Here is a 17541-nt window from a genome sequence, read left to right as displayed (position 1 = left end):
TACCCCAGGCTAGCAGGTATGTTCCAGAAAGGGGGTCGGCCAGATGTGAGGCACCCCCAGAGAGGCACTCAGAGCCTGGAAAGCAGTCAGGCGCAGTGAGGTGGGCGACTCAATGCAGGAGCACCCCGTACTGGCCCGCCTCACCCCCCAGGTCCTTTTCTGTAGAGCCACTGCCCAGCTAGTACTGATGCATGGGATTGTTCCATCCCATGTTCCATCCTCCTACAAGACTTTGCACTTGTCCTTGTTGAACCTTATGAGATGTCTTTTGGCCCAATGCTCCCATTTGTCTAGGTCACTCTGAATCCTAGCCCTATCCTCCAGCGTATCTACTACTCCCCCAGCTTGGTGTCATCTGCAGACTTGCTGAGGTTGCACTCTGTGCCATCTTCCAAGTCATTGATGAAGGCATTAAACAAAACTAGCCCCAGGACTGACCCCTGGGGCATTCTACTTGATACCAGCTGCCAACTAGACATTGAGCCATTGACTACTACCCTTTGAACCCAATGCTTCAGCCAGTTTTCTGTCCATCTTACAGTCCATTCATCCAACCTGTACTTCCTTAGCTTGCCTGCGAGAATGCTGTAGGAGACTGTATCAAAAGCCTTGCTAAAATCAAGGTTCACCACATCCACTGGTCTCCCCGCATCCATAAAACCAGTCACCCTATCATAGAAGGCAACCAATTTGGTCAGGCATGACTTGCCCTTGGTGTTAATTCATGCTGACTGTTCCTAATCACCTTCTTCTCTTCCAAGTGCTCCTCAAGGATTGCTTGAGGATCTGCTCCATGATTTTTTACAGGGATTGAAGTGAGGCTGACTGGTCTATAGTTCCCTGGATCCTCCTATTTCCCTTTCTTCAGTATGGGCACTACGTTTGCCCTTTTCCAATCATCTGGGACCTCTCCTGATCACCATAAGTTTTCAATGATGATGGCCAATGGGTCTGCAGTTGCATCAGCCAACTCCCTCAGCACCTTTGGGTGCATCCTGTTTGGCCCCATGTTCAGCTTTTTTAAATAGTCCCTAACTTGTTCCTTTGCCAGTGCTGGCTGCTCCTCACATTCTTCCTAAACTGTGCTGCCCAGTATAGTAGTCTGGGAGCTGACTCTGCCTGTGAAGACTGAGAAGAAGAAGGCATTGAGCACTTCAACCTTTTCTACATTCTCTGTCACAAGGTTGCCTTCCCCATTCAGTAAGGGACCCACACCAGGAAGTTGTCCATAACACTCTCCAAAAACTTGCTGGATTACCTTAACACTACTGTATTCCTCTCCCAGCAGGTGTCAGGGTTATTGAAGTCCCTCAGGAGAACCAGGGCTTGGTAGGGAAACTTCTGGAAGTTGTTTAAAAAAAGCCTCATTCACCACTTCCGTCTGGTCTGGTGGTCTATAGCAGACCCCCACCACAACATCACTCATGTTGCTCTCACCTCTGACCTTAACCCAGAGACTTTCAGCAGGCCTATCTCCAGTTTCATACTGGAGCGCTGAGCGATCGTATGGCTCTTTTACATAAAGTCCAACTCCTCCTCCTCTTTTCCCCTGCTTGTCCTTCCTGAACAGTTTGTACCCATCCATGACAATGCTCCAGTCATGCAAGCTTCCACCAAGTTGCTGTTATTTCAGTCATGTCATAGTGCTGTGACTGTGCAAGGACTTCCAGTATTTCCTGCTTATTTCCCAGGCTCTGTGCATTCATGTACAGGCACCTGAAGTAGGGGTGTACAAAGCAGGCCCTATTCAATTCAGATTCGGCCCAAATCAGGGACAGTGATTCAATTCATTGATTTGGATCACTGTCTCTGATTCAATTTGGCTGAATCCGAATCTGAAGATTCGATGCTGATTTGGAGAATCAGCAATTTGGCCATAGACACAGCTTTAAAAGGTTTTTCTACGTACCTCAAGGTACCAGCACAGCTTGTGACCACTGCAATGCTGAGGTGCATGGAGCATCCCACAGGAGTGTGGGGGGCCCTCCATGTGCTCAGTGGCGAATGCAGAAGTGGACCAGAAGTACTGGATGGAGTGTCCCACAGAAGTGCAGGAAGGTCCCTAGTGCATTTGGCAGCAGACCCAGAAGTGAACCAGAAGCACTTCTGTGTTTGCCAGGGAGCATGCTGGCCCTCCGCTCCCCACCCCCCTCTGGCTCAGCGATTGGCCATAGGGGGAACCTGGGTGCTCCCCAAACCCAGGAGGCACCAATCACCGAGCCGGGGGAGGGGTACGGGGGGGGGGGGCCTCCAACATGCTCCCCGGTGGACCCAGATGTGGACTGGAAGTGCTTCTGGTCCACTTCCGGGTCTGCTGCCGAACACATTGGGGACCTCCGCGTGCTTCTGTGGGATGCTCCATCTGCCCCACCATTGCAGCACTCATGAACTGCCTGCTACCTAGAGGTATGTAGAAAAAACGTTTAAAGCTGTGTCTGTCCAAATCTCTCTGAATCAATTTGGAGGGTTCCAATTTGATTCGGAGAGGTTAAAGGGTCCTCTGATTTGATTTGGATTTGGAGATTCAGCCAGCAAATCTGGCCAGATCTTTCCCAGATTGAGTCAGGGACTGAAGCTTCACACAGCCCTTGTAACTAGTTGATTGTCCTGATTTCTCAAAAAGAATGAGAACACCTCTCCTGTTGCCCCCTCCTGCTTGCTCTTTCTCCAGGTCATCCAGTCCCCCACTTACCTCAGGGCTTTGGTCTCCATCCCCCAGTGAACCTAGTTTAAAGCCCTCCTCACTAGGTTAGCAAGGCTGCCTGTGAAGATGCTCTTCCCTCTCTTCGTCAGGTGGATCCCATCTCTTCCCAGCAATACTTTTTCTTGGAACAACATCCCATGGTCAAAGAAGCTAAATCCTGCTGGTGATACCATTTGCACAGCCAGGTATTGATCTGCAGAATGCACCTGTTTATGCCCAGGCCCTTTCCCTTGACTGGAAATCTGTGAAAGAAGGACAGAAGACGAATGTACTGAAGAGACTGAACTCTTCTTTTCCCCCACTAGGTGACCTGGCAGTTGGACATTCCAGGAAGCCTTACCTTGCTGTTACTTGTACTGTCTTTCCCTTTAGCTGCTATTCCTCCTCAGGGAATACAGGGGGATTTCTCTCCTATCCATTATGGATAAGATCCTGACCTGCATCCTCCTGAACCACCTTTGTCCCATCGCTGAGGAGATGCTTCCGGTGCAGCTTCCAACCATCCTGGGGTACTGCGGACATGGTTTTTGTTGCCAGGCAGATCCAAGAAAAATGTCAGGAGCAAAATCAAGAACCTGCCTTCATTGACCTGACCAAGGCATTCAGTTCCTTAAATCGTGAAGCTCTGTGGACCATCCTCCAATGTCTTGCCTACCCTCTGATGTTTGTCACCATGCTGAGGCTCTTGCATGATGATATGACCACCCCTCTCCTGAGTGGAAGATCTGAAACCAACTCCTTCCACATCCGGACTGGGGTCAAACAAGGTTGTGTGATCACCCCCGTTCTGTCCACCATCTACGTGACCATCATCATCTACTTCATCTGAGATGATCTACCATCCAGCGTCAGTATCCAGTATCGACTGGACGGGAAGCGTTCAATCTTGGGCACTTCCGGGCAAAAATGAAACTCACCACCAAGGACATCCATGGCCTTCAGTTTGAGGACAATTGCTGCATGATGGCTCACTCCGCACAGGATGTGCAAGTGACTTTAGATCTCTTCAATGCTTTGTATAAGAGACTTGGCCTGTCCTTGAACATCGCCAAGACAAAGGTTCTCCACCAACCCTCGCCAGGCCTGCTGGACATCCCTTGCACTGTCTAGATGGGGAGGCTCTGCAGTATGTGGAGCACATTCCATATCTCAGCAGCCACCTCTCTCAACAGGCTGCCATTGATGAAGTCTAGTACCAGGTCAACTGCACCAGTGCTGCCTTCTTCAAGCTGCAACAAGGTGTCTTCAAAAATAGAGATCTTCAGAAGTTGATGAAGGTCCTGGTTTGCAAAGCTGTTGTGCTGACCACCCTCCTCTACTGCGGTGAAACCTGGACCATCTACTGATGCCACATTAAGACCCTCAATAGCTTTCACCAGTGGTGCTTATGACGAATCCTGGGATTCAAATGGGAGGACCACCAGACCGGTGCAAGTGTCCTCCATGAAGCTGCGTCCACCAGCATCTAAGTTTTGCTCTTGAGAAATCAACTTCAATGGATGGGCCACTGCATCTGGATGTCTGAGAACTGCCTCCTTCACCAGATTCTCTTTTCCCAGCTCTCCGTTGGCCAATGCTCAAAAGGGCAGTGAAAGGAAGTGGTAAAAAGTCACACTCAAGGTCACCCTCAAGCATGGAGGCATTGACACCAATGGCTGGGAGCAAGCTGCTGACTGTTCAGTGTGGTGCCACCTGGTCCACCAAGGCGCGCACCATGTCAAGGCCCAGTGATTCAATACTGAGGTGGAACGGCAGCAGTGGAGGAAAGAGGAGACCAGACTGGGGCTGCAAATCCCACTTCCCCACACAACAACATGCCCCCTTTGCTGAAGAATGTGTGTATCCAGAATCGGGCTTCTCAGTCACCTGAGGACCCATCAAGCCTGATGGCCATCATCCTTGATTCCGAGGGACTGCCAATGACAGTTGATAGAGTTGACATTCTCTAGTGGAAGACACCCTGGCCTCAATATTATTCAAAAATGAAGTTTTAAAAGTGTAAAGATAAATGTTTTCTTCAAGTGCCTACTTTACACCTGAAAATATGAAACTCGATCTACATATTTTTGCCATAATGGTCTGAGAACTTATCTCTTCCTTTGTGTGTGCTGTAGTATGTGGAACCATATACATTATGCAGTTAATTTCTTGATGATATCATGTTTGCCTTTGAAGTAGAGATGACGTTCCCTCTGGATATAAATATGCAACATTTGCAATTGAGAAAAAAGTCTTTCTTGAAGCAAGTATATTTGTTTATGTCAACTGAATATTCCAGCCAGTTTTGTCAGAGGAGGGAGGTTTAGACGTTTATGGGATTCCTTTCTTGGTCAGACTTTTCTGTATGGGCGAAGAGCAAAGAAACCTGTTAGCAGGATCCTCAGTGCCTGTTCCCAATGACATCAGATTTCAAGACAGTGCAGAAATGGAATTGAATCATTGGTGACTGACAAAAAAAGAGCCACTAACTACCTAATTCAAACATATGGGGCAAAAATATACCAGTGTGGCCTTTGCCAATAACACAAATTTTAAATTAAATTAGCTTGTTTATATCAAACTTTTTTTCCTTAAATTACATTACAAAATGCTTCTGTTTAAGGTAGATTAAATTAAATGTGGGGCCTGAATACCAGGAGGTCCAAACAAGAAATTGCATTTTCAATTATATGGGCAGGGCCATGTCAGAAAAAATCCTGTTTCTGATCTGTCAGCTGGAGAAGCTGATTCATTCTGAGTCAGTCTTTTGCACTTGAGGACTTTGGTTCTTGGTTTTTTTCTTCATTCTTGAGTCCATCCTTTCTTGCTGCCCTGTACATTACCATGAAGTCTCATGGCCAGAACACCTAATACAGGGGTGGGCAATTATTTCAGCTGGAGTGCCACTTGACTCGTTTTAATGAGCTGTTGAGGGCTGCACGCACATAATCTTTTAGAAAATATAATTTTAACAAGTTATAGATTAAAAACAAGTCATACTAAAACATCCCCCCATCTACTGTAATATATTTTAATTTTATTTCAAAAAATATTTTTGCCCCATTTTGTTTTTTGAGTGGCATATATAGAGGCAATTGCATAATAGCTCAAAATATATCTAACTTGTGTATAGTGAGTGTGGGGGAGTATGGTGGGGGGTGTATGTGTGGGGGGGTGGCCATGTGCTAGATCCCAGGAGCTGGCTGGGGGTGAAGGGAGGGTGGGGGAGCAAGGGGTGCATGCAGCAGAGCTCACCAGGGCAGTGCAGATGCAGATACAATCCTCCCTCCCCGCCCATCCAGCCCACAGCTTTCCATGTGGGGATGAGCCTGGCCTACTCCCTCTTGGGGCAACCTGCATTTCCTGGAGGGGCTGCTTCCAGTGCAGTTGAATTGAGAACTGTGTGGCTTCCCCTGCCTCCAGCAGCATCTCCTCCTGATGCTGCTGTGACACTCTGGGTGTGGGGGAAATGGCAGCCAGGCAGCTCCGGCTCCAGCTCCTGGCTGCCTTCCACACACTCCGCCCACATGGCACAATGAACAGCCACCTGCAGGCAGCTGAATGGGGGATGGCAGCCAGGATCTGGAGCTGGATCCCTGCGTCGTGGGGCAGGAGCCGCCCAGCTGCAGCTCCCCCACCTTACCTGATTGAGCATATGGTGCCCAGCATGAGTCCCCATGGCCGCTGTTGCTTCCCTACACTGCCTGCTGCCTGGAGCAGTGAATGCATCGGGGCAGGAGAAGAAGCCTCTGGAGGCACGGGGAGCAGAGCAGTACCCAGGGGGCTGGGGCTGGAGCAGATGGGAATGTAGTGCAGGCTGCCTCAGGCAGGAACAGACAAGGCTCAGCCCCTTGTGCAGCACCATGGGGGCAGGCATGGGCAGATCCAATCAACTGGCAGGGACCCACCCTCAGGCCAATCAGTTGGTGGTCTGGATCTGTCCCGCAGGTCCTATTTTGCTAATAGTATGTGTTGGGATACGGTTACCATTATCGGTGCTGAACTCCATTCCAGATGTAAGGATCATCAACTCTGAAATGGTACATTGGTTTTTCTCCTTCTGGAGATGTGGGGTAGGCACTCATACTACTTGGATGTCTCCTTGTTTTCTACCAAATGTCATTGTTTATTTTCATTTACCTTAAGGAAGTTAATCTTTCTCTTTCACATATTGTTGTGGGTTGGCTGTTTGCATGCATGTAGGAGACACGATAGAATAATGCAACAAGTATTGGACTGGGACTTGGGAAGCCTACGTTGCATTCCCAGGTTTGCCAGTCACCTGCTGGGTGTTTTGGGGCAAATCAATTTTTAGTACTTCAGTTTTCCCACCTATAAAATGGGGATAATGTTATTGGTAAAGTGCTCTGAGTACTTGAAAGTGCTTTGCTGAAAAGCACTAGGTAAGAGGTAGGTATGCTACTATTATCTAAAACACAGAATAATCCCATACATAGCTCAAGTTTATCTTCTGTGCTGACCTTCTCTGTCTACTGTGGAACATAGCCATTCTTTGAATTTTATAGGTGAATCTGGTTCTCTTGCATGTAGTCATTTTATGGTACTAGCTAGAGGTAGGTGTAAGACAGGCAGATGCTACTCAGACATAACCTTTCCAATACAGCTCAGACCTCACTCACAAGGATTTTTGCTGTCCCCTCCTATTTTGGGACTGCTACCTCTGTCAGAGTCTCTGCTGTAATGTGGACCTAATTTTTCTGTAGGAATAAAGGAGTTCTATCAAACCTTAGGCCAGATCCTTTGGTCTGTTTGACTTCTGCTAAGTGCAGGATCTGTGGTGGGAGAGTAAAAGTGTTTTGAAGCTCCTTTTGTGTTTCTCTGATCCTGGAACCAGATATGAACCAGGATAATCAGCCCCTCGAGCAAGGTAGGGCATATCTACATGGCAAAATTCAGTGCTGTACTGAAATACTTAAGCTGGCTTTGGGACCAGAAGCAGTAGAGTTGCATCAGCTTGGTGATACTTTCAGTGAATTAGCTCTGCCTGGTCTGGACTAGTTCAAGTGTCTCTGTCTATCATTGTGTTGGGCACACACAGCTTTAAAGCATTGTCAGAGCTGGTTCAGGTTATGCAGATGATAACAATCCCAGATCACTGGTGTGCTCTGTCTGCTTCTGTCAGTCCTGGGGTGGGGAAGAGATGACTTAACACCAGCAAGGATTTGCTTTTGCAGGTGAAATGTTTGTTTGCTTTGTTAAGTGCCTCTCCATCCACATCACTTCTCTCCCACAATACTGAGGGAACAGAGCAGATGCCAAGGAACTGGCCTTCAACCTATTTTTTGAACCTAGACCTCCAAAGGACCCAGAACTACTGTGCAAACTATTAGCTTTTATTTTGATTTTCCTACCATTTAACCAGGGCAGTGTTTCTCCTGAGGACTCTTTTCCATGTCAGTGGAGTGTGTATTTGCTTAAATTTTCTATTTGAAAAGTATATATTCATTTTCTTTCTCTCACTCTGTCTCTCTTTTCAAGTGTGAAGTATTTACCCTTTAGGACCCCTTTAATTAAATTTCCATCAAACCCCTCTGTAGCCAAAGAGCTAGGCCCAGACGGTGTAATCAATACTGTCCCACTCTGTGCTGCAAATCTGTACTCTGCCACTGTGACAAGAACATTCCCTGAGACTGCTCACTGAAGGGTTAATGCAAAACTGCTTTGTTGGATTTATAACTCACACCACACGTGCAGTGCCTGACAACTGTCTTTCATTTAGAGTTCAGAATCCTCTTTATTTTTTGATAATTGAAAACTGTATTTTTCAAAAGACACGCACAACACCATGAGATAGATGATGGCCAAACTAATTCACTAGTCTGTGTGTACAAGGCAAGCAAAGTGAGTCCAAGCTATGAAAGTAAAAAAAAAAAAAAAAAGTCTTTTTAAATCAGATTATTTCAAAAAATGTGCAAACCAAGTTATCAGTTTATAAATACACCTTGTAAAGAGTCTAGCATTCAAATACTACCCATGCAGCTGCCATTCTGCATCCAAGAGCTAAAGAATCATGAAGCTCCCAGTGCCGTTGTACCCAGAAGAGTGTGTCTACAAAAATGACAGGCAGGTTAAAACTGAACGTAGATAGAGTTTCAGATCTACCCTCACCACTGAAGCATCTGGGTGCCTTCCAGTAGTGCCTTGAGCAATGTGATTAATCTTTTGCTTTTTTGTCTCATCCTCTTCCCCAGGGGACAATAGTGTGTGTTGTATAGCGTTTTGTTTTGGTAGGGCTTTAGTCTTTGAGGCTTTTATTTTCTCAACATTTTATAGTTCTTCCTGCATAATGACCCCCAGATCCAACTTGCTCAATTTACAAAGCAACTGATAGCTTTTCTATAACTATAAGGCCTAGTCCGGGGCCTGAAAAATCCAGCTGCACCCGTACTGCCCCTTATATTGTCTTAATAATAATTAAATTAGACCTTTGTTGGCAACTCATCAGGCAAAAGGAAAACTAACTTACTCTCCCATAGCTGACTAGGTTGTGCAGCACTTGTGAACCTCTCAGCTTAGTACTACTAGTAAGTTTGGCATCTCTGAACACACACAGGGAAGCAATTCTACTGAGAAAGGAGGAAGCATGTTTACAAAGGGCAAATGGAAAAATGTATATTAATTCAATTTTCAAATGTTCCTATCCCATTTAAACACCCAAGTCTCACTGACTTTCAGAGGGCTTTCAGCTTTTTGAGTGACCTGGTTTGTTGTCCTTGTGGGGAAGTTAGGGTACAGTGATTTACAGGAAATAACTATTCCCCAGTGACGACTCTAGGCCGTACTAAATGCAAGGTAGCTTGTTCCAGTTTAGTATCCACTAGTAATGTCCACACAGGGAATTTGCACAAGAGTGGATGCATCTACACAAGATGCTAAGAGAGCAGTAGACTAATTCAATTGTGCATTAGGACTTCACGGTGAAAACCATGCTAATGTGCAGTAGATTAGTCTACTGAGCATTAGTGTCACATAAAAGATATGTGCCTGCACTATTGTTCTGTACTGCCAGTTACAGTGCATTAGGTTACACACATGCTAACCTTAATGTGCCATAATTTCAGCACATTAATGCACATATAGACATGCCCAGTAAGTATTACCTGTAAATACTAGCTTACTATACACCAGCCTTCCCAAGTGGACAAACCCTACATGATTAAAAACATTTGGGTGGAAGTCAGTGAAACTTATGTGCTGAAATGACATGGATTTTTTTTTTTAATGGACTCTGTGTACATGCTATCAATACTTATGATTACAAGATTGAGTAACTGCATCAAAACACCCATTTGGAAGGGCAGTTGGCTAGTCTGTATAAGTTTACCAAGCAGCTGTAACCAGAAGAGTGACTCTGTAAATGTGACAGACAAGTTCTGTTACAGTCTATAGAGAGTAAATGCTATAGATGCAATAAATTTGAGTTGGTCTAATAAAAGATATCAGATTTACCCAAAGAAACTTGTCTGCACATGGGAGCAATTAAAATTCTTTATGAACACCATTAATCCAAAATCTCCTTCTCAAATTCCCTTTAAAGAGGTTGTCGTTATTTCTTACAGCAAACTTCCAATACTAGAACTTAAAATGCTTCCATGTGTGTCATGCATGATGAGCATCCCATACACATGCAGAGAAACTATTACATGAACTATGCTGAATTAGTTTACTTCCCCTTTGCAGAAATGACAGCTTTGTGCTGCTAAGTGACAGTCTGTGTCTTAGCCTAGCTAAACCTCAGTAATTGATTCACAGCCTCTTTTGCTGGTTTCTAGATTTTGCAGAGTTTGTATTCCTGGGTCTGTTCCTTACTGAGATGTCCTTGAAGATGTACGGACTGGGGCCAAGAAATTATTTCCACTCCTCATTCAACTGCTTTGACTTTGGGGTAAGCTGACATCAGCTTCACAGGCTAACTGTGAGTGTAAACTTTCTTTATTGAACAATGGGTGATTGATGGTGATGGTGGGAGGCCAAAGGTGAATCAGTTACTATTCTTTGACTGCCTTTTGTAAATCGGGTACAGCAACACACAATAAGAAAACTTACTAATCACAAAAGCACATCTAAATAAACTTGCAGTAAATATTTTCCTTTTAAGAAGCCTGATAAGGAGAACTAGCTTCCTGTATAAATTATGTAGTAGAAGATCACAGGGATATTTTCATCAGCAGTATCAGTAAATGCTCTGGTTACTGTGAGAGAACCTGCATTTTAAATGGAGAGAGTTTCTTTTTAAAATATTTCCCCTTTTTCTATTCCCTACCATGCAATCAATCAGACACTTGCCACTCAAAATAGTTGGTGGTGATTTTCAATTTTGAGTTCTCAGTGCTAAACACACAAACCCATAACCAGGCGTCACTAATAAAAGTAGTAGCATTTGGGGGAGCTGCTGAGCATATGACAATGATTTAAAGACTGGTGCACTGCACCTGTAAAAATCAAGCCCTTGTTTGGGTGTCTAAATTATTTTGGATGGATTTTAATGCTTGTCTTCAACCACTACAATTTAAAAGTTTAGGAAATAAATACCCAATGATTGGGACAATTTGAGTAGGGTTTTGAAACTATCACGTGGTATAGAAGGAGAGTCATGAATTTAGTCCCCCAGCAAAAAAATCATACATATTTAACAAAATCTACAGTGGTCTACACTGCTTGCAACAGTTACTGAAGTTTTGGGGGCAATTACTGAAGAATACTTCATGTTCTTTATGATGTTGGGGAATAGTTAGTTAATCATTTATGAAAGCAGTTTTTATTGTTTACTCCTCCTTTATTTACAATTAAATGTAGGGCCTGATTTAACACTGGCTGACCCTCACTGTATTTACACTAGTACAAAACTGTAGAAGTGCACTGACAAATCCAGCTCAGATTCCCCTCCATCTAGTAATCTACTGCTTCACCCCTGATGCCAGTACAGAAAGATACAGTGATATCTGAATGAGTACCTGGTTGTGCAGGATGCAGTCATTGCTGTGCAACATGCCACAGTTGCTCAGTACTTATGATGACAGAGAGTATAACACTCAGATCCTTGTGTTTCAATGCCAGAGGTCCTGTCCCCCTTCAGCTAAAAGGTAATCTTGGTTACATATGAACAGTATAAAATCCATGACCCATAGTTAATTCATTTTGATTCCAGTAAAGACAAATCTGTGCTGGCAACTTTTGCTTGTTAAGTTGGGCTAAATTGGCTTCACAGGGGTTCACACAACTTCTGTCATCTTTAATGAGAATTGTGTACCTAAATCCAAACCCAGGATCTGTCTGCAATATTTCCTGTCTTGTACACTAACTCTGAAACTCAAGGTGCAATTGCCATTCTCTCCACAATCATGGGCTAGGGACAGACATTACACATAAACCAGTTTAAGTGATCAGAAGCTGGTTTAAACCTGTAACAGAACAGATGTGCAGGGCACATAAACCATTTTGAAAAAGGCTGAAACTGGTTTGAGATAAACTGGTTTGACTCAAATCCATTAAGTCTGATACTACATTGAATGACTGAATGTAGTATCAGTCTTAATGGATTTGGGTCAAACCAGTTTATGCAATGCCTTTCCCAGACCCCTCCCTGGTTTAAGTTAAACCAGGTTCCCCCAGCATGCTCTCTGGGCTGGGCGGGGCTCTCTGGCTGGAGCTCTGGCAGAGAATGCAGGTGTCTGCCTGGCTTCCCCCTGCTCCTCCCCTCCCCTCACAAATCCTTGCTAAGCAGGGATCCCCCATCCCCTTTGCCTTACACAGACACCTCTCAGCATTAGCTAGCAGAGCACATGCTGGCAACGGTCCGTGCTGTGGGAGACTAGACAAAGGGAGACAGGACAGGCTTAGGGCTCTTTGGAGCTAATCAACACTCCTCCCCCAGCTCAACACTGTAGAAGGGAAAGGAGGGCTGCTCTAGCACCTCCCGGCCTCTAGCCTGAGCCACTGCAGGCATGTGCCTACATTTTGTCAGTCCAGGGGGGGATGTCTGTACAGTTACAAACTGATTAAGTCTAGGCAGGGTTGACTAACCTGCAAAGGTTGAATCAGTTAAGCCTCAGCCTTTTTGAATGTCTGTCCCTACCGTCTGTGTCCGTTTAGGGTGGGAGGAGATGACCTAGGGCATCTTATGTCTTTTTGTCAGTTCTCCTGGGTGATGGTCTTTAGACTTGTGCACACTGATAATGGTTCCCTTTCCCCATTGACTGACTATTTCTTCACCGCTTTCAGAATCTCAGAATTGTGCTATTAGATCTCATTTTGCCTTTGGCAAGTGCACCCCCTCCCTGTCCTTCAGATTAATCATCATAGCTGACATTACAACTTGGCATTCTTAGCAAGGAAACCAAGGATGTATTAGGCTAGTGATTTGGTCCTAGAAGTTCTTTGTAGAACTAAATGAGGCACTCTCAGGGTAAGTCTGTGTAAGGCATCAGGTGTGTCATCACTCTCATGTGAAAAACTTTGCTCTGCAGGGCCTGTGATCCATTACCTTTCACTGCTTCTTCAAGGAAGAGGAAAATAAACCTTAGTCAAGCATAATATCTATTTTGAATTCTAGGGATCATTCAGGATACACAGTGCTTAGGACTAGAGTTGCAGATACAGCTTCACAGTTCTGCAGCAGCAAACTGCAGCAGAAATGATTCTGGGTGCAATATTGCATCTATAGTCACTAGCGCACATAATATAAAAGGTGCAATATTGCACCTGCAGTCACTAGTACCCATAAGGTAAAGATATCTGTGTCCTCCCTTTGGGGCATAATTCATGAAGGTTATCTAAACTAAAGACACCAGGTCCTTGTCTGAATCTGAAAAATAGAAGACCTGACAAAAAAACCGTGGTCAAGGACACACATTGTGGCTGAGATTTTCAAAGACAGCTAAAGAATATGACACCCAACTACCATTGAAAATAAATGGGAGTTAAATACCGAGCAACCTGACTGTTTTGGAAATCCTAGGTGGGGTGAGCTGTGCCAAGAAAATTAGTTAGATTTTTAAGACTTATAATTAGGCATTTGATTTCTTTGCTTCATTTTTGCCTTATATTCCATCCTAGTGAAAGGTGCTCTATTCACAAAAGAGGGACTGCACCATAAGGTCAGGCTGTCTCTCATGATATCTGCTAGTTTCCCCTTCATGTATTTAAAAAAACTCATTATTATTCACAATGCTGCATCCACAAGGAAGAGACCTTGTACCTGATCTTCAGCGACAGATGATTTAGGAATTTTATATTAAACACAGAACAAATCCACCAGGCCCATCTGCTTTCCTTCATGCCTTACTCAGTGTAGCATTGGTTATAAGCTCTGCAGACTGCAAGTCCCCTAAGGGAGGCGGGGCTGATCTTTTTCTAATTCTTCTTCTAAAGGAGAACCTACTGGGAGCCTATATCTAGCTGTGTGTCTTCCCCTCACCCACCTTCCCTCCCCAAATTAATTCAGTTTCTTCAGCCTCTTTGGAACAACACACAATTCTCTAGTTTGACAAACCATTGGGATGAAACAGTTCAAATGCAAAACAGAAAAGCAACAAAACAGAAAGACATTGGCCCTGTGAGAAATAGCCCCTGAGGGTCTTTTGTGGAATTACTCCCAAGAGGTCATTTTAATATGGCACAAAAATTAACTATGAGTTTGCAACTCAGATCTGAAGGAAGTTATTTACTGATACAAAATGGATCCCTGAGACTGATACATTATAAAGGAGCGGAGAGTTTCTTAAATCCTTTGATTAATTCTTCTAATGGTAGCAAGTGGATGAGTGATTGGGAATATACAATGCCCTTTTGTTTGTAGGACTTCTTGAACCAAGGAATTATTGGGTGGCATTTCCCTTTCCCTTCACCTAAACCAGTTTTAGCTTATCAGCAGACTTATATTGTGCTAAAAGGGACCTGGAATTTTGTATCCAAATGGAGTGTCCAGACTGTTGACAATCTCATACCATTGCTCAGAGTGTAGTACAGGTACAGGTTTTTTGTCTGTTCATCATGGTTTTCCATAAAACTCCATGGATTTGGTATAACAACCCTCCCTCTTCCCCCTCCCCCCCCCCCCCAAAAAAAAAAAAGAGAAATTGCGAAGAAATGTCCATATTCTCTTACCATTTAAGCAGTGACCAAATTACTTTTACCGGATTTACTTGAATATAAAATGACCCCCAATAATTAGATACTATATAAGGAAAATGTATAAATTTGTTATAATTTTTCAGGTATAGAATCTAATTATTGGAGGTTTGCCTTGGATTAATCCCCCTCCAACTGCTACAGCACAGAAAATAAATTGGGCAGGGGGTGCTCACTTATCCTCTGCACCCTACCCTACAATTCCTTCCTCCTTCCTTACTGTTACACCCTGCTCTTCCTAGGCACACGGTAGTGAGGTCCAAATTTGAAAACACTGAACTTGAAATAAACATACTTGTAGTAATTTGTATATAAAAAAAAATGATTGCAGATACCCATAGACTTGGTTCCTCTGGAACTCTTGCATTTTAACTTTCTGGAAATGGCTGCAAATTTTAGTACAGGTACTCCATAAACACACTTTTAAGCAGCACTTTTTTACCAACTTTTATGAAATGCAAAATATATACTTTTAAAATCTTGTTTCCAAGGCCAGATCAGTTCTGAATTAAGTGCAATCCTTTACTGGCCTCTCAGCCTTCTAGAACCTGCATAGTATGAGTTGTTATGACAGCCTCTGATGAGCTGCTGGTCTGATCTGGGTGGGCTGCAGCTGAAATGGGGAGAGCCTTGGCTCTGAGCTCTTAGTACAGTGGCCAGTGCACCAGAGCTGGAGATAGTGCTCCTGGAACAGTGTGGCTATGGATTTTGCACCCTTTCAGGCTGGACTGTAGAATTACAAAGCTAAAACTATTGTCTCTGAGAGTTTAGGGTTTTTCTTGCTAATTCCTTGAGTATGCAAACTGTATTGGCAGTCCCCATTAGAATCCCATCAGACTTCAAAATCTATCTCTCTTTCAGTCCCTGGGGAACCCAAGCCATGGCTGGCTGAACAACTGTTTTTCCTTCTTAAAATGTATTATTCTTGCAGGTGATTGTGGGGAGTATTTTTGAAGTTATCTGGGCTGCAGTGAAGCCTGGTACCTCATTTGGCATCAGTGTATTGAGGGCTCTTCGACTGCTGAGGATTTTCAAAGTAACCAAGTAAGTGTGGGATTCCATTTACTCCCTTTGGATATTTAACGCAGTGTGAATATTCACATAATTACCATATAAGCAGCAGTGTTCCCTGCTTGCCTTGCATACTTACAGAGCCATTGAGAATATTGGTCAATGTTGCTGTCTCAGGCTGCCTTGTTCCAGCATGTCTGATGCAAGTCTTAACACAATCTGTGGCTAGCATACTGGGCCATCAGTGCTACAGCTATGCAGGCCATACTGACTAAGATACCCTACTACTGTAGGATGAGATTAAGTTGAACTGATGCCATAGCAAAGGCACTTGCATTGCCACTGCCTTAGAGGAATGTCCTGAGGCCCATAGTTTCCAAGTAAAACTTGGTGGCCAAAGCTTTTCACTTGTTCTTTCTTGAGTGTCCAATTAACGTTCATTGGAATGAACCACACACCTCTTGGGGAATGTATTAATCTATTTAGAACAACATGTGCAGGCTGTTAGAATTGTTACTATAAAATTAATTGTTATAATTACTTCAAATATTTGGGTGGTCATGCTGGTTTGGTTTTTTTCATCAAATGAATTTACTCATCCCTTCTTTTTAATTATCTATTTGTTTTAGCAGAAGGAGAACAAAGGGATTTACAAAGGGAAATCTAGTTTTTTTAACTTGGTCAGATTCTGAACTTGGATGCTTAAATTAGCCAACTGGCATATATAAAATTACCATTGAAGTACCTGTATATTTCTCTGGTCATTCATGTGCACAGTTCTGATATCCTTTAGGCCATGGGTGGGCAAAATGCGGCCCGGGGGCCAGATGCAGCCTGCCAGGCCATTCTATCCGGCCCACGGGGCCCCTAAAAATGTAGAAAATTAATATTTATCTGCCCTGGGCTGCCTGTCATGCAGCCCTTGATGGCTTGCCAAAACTCAGTAGGCAGCCTTCTGCCCAAAATAATTGCCCACCCCTGCTTTAGGCCATGTAGGATTAGCTGAATTAACATAAATTGGTCACTTTGTAGAAACAATTTTTAAATACAAGTGTCTGAGGAACTCCAGACTTTCATACATTGTCAGATGATCAAGAGACCAGGAAAAAAAAAATCTTAAAATTATAAGCAGACATGTCCAGAAGGTACTTAGTCAAACCAAATTTTTGATAGCCTGTAGGTGAATGATTCCACCTGTCTTAATAATGTTGTAGCAATTAATTACCAGCAATGAAGTTAGCCCAAGCCCACAAGAGTTTATAAACTTTTTTGGACTCCATGTAGTGCTTTCTTTTAAGAGTTTTAAATCTATTTATAAGTTAAGATGATATTTCTGCTATCTTTCACCAGCTTTGAACAATTGAATATTTCAGCTAAAGGTATGATTTTATACAGCCAAGACAAGAAGTCAGTAGAATCATTTCACATATTACCAGAAAGTCAGATACCCTGCTGTCTTGCAGCATACTGGCTGAAATCAATGTAAAAAATCCCACTAGCTCAATTGAAGCTAGGATCTCACTCAGTACCTTAAAAATTGCTGCCTAGGAGCATAGACCGTTCTCTGTGTAGGTACAGGACCTCTTGGATTGGTTGACGTTTCTGGTACACAGTCTGGTGTCTGACTGGCCATGTTGATGAGGAGGCACTTCCCAGGTCCAGCACAGCTGGCTGCAGGATATTTTAAAAAGTTAAAA

At 43.8% G+C, this 17541-nt stretch overlaps 1 protein-coding gene across 2 annotated transcripts in view; it reads left to right on the top strand.

Moving 5' to 3' along the window:
- The window catches only part of CACNA1B (calcium voltage-gated channel subunit alpha1 B), a 470294-nt gene that overhangs the window by 291293 nt on the left and 161460 nt on the right, over positions 1-17541 (top strand). For both annotated transcript variants that reach the window (XM_090021362.1, XM_090021361.1), the window contains 2 exons: positions 10477-10589; positions 15765-15877. In XM_090021362.1, coding sequence (XP_089877488.1) covers positions 10477-10589; positions 15765-15877 — 226 coding nt within the window. The remainder of the gene's footprint in view (positions 1-10476; positions 10590-15764; positions 15878-17541) is intronic.

The sequence above is a fragment of the Crocodylus siamensis genome, chromosome 11, assembly GCF_052110815.1.
Source record: "Crocodylus siamensis isolate JL-2025a chromosome 11, ASM5211081v1, whole genome shotgun sequence".
Lineage (NCBI taxonomy): Eukaryota > Metazoa > Chordata > Crocodylia > Crocodylidae > Crocodylus > Crocodylus siamensis.
The sequence above is the reverse complement of the archived record's forward strand: the minus strand, read 5'-3'. Positions and strand labels throughout refer to the sequence as shown.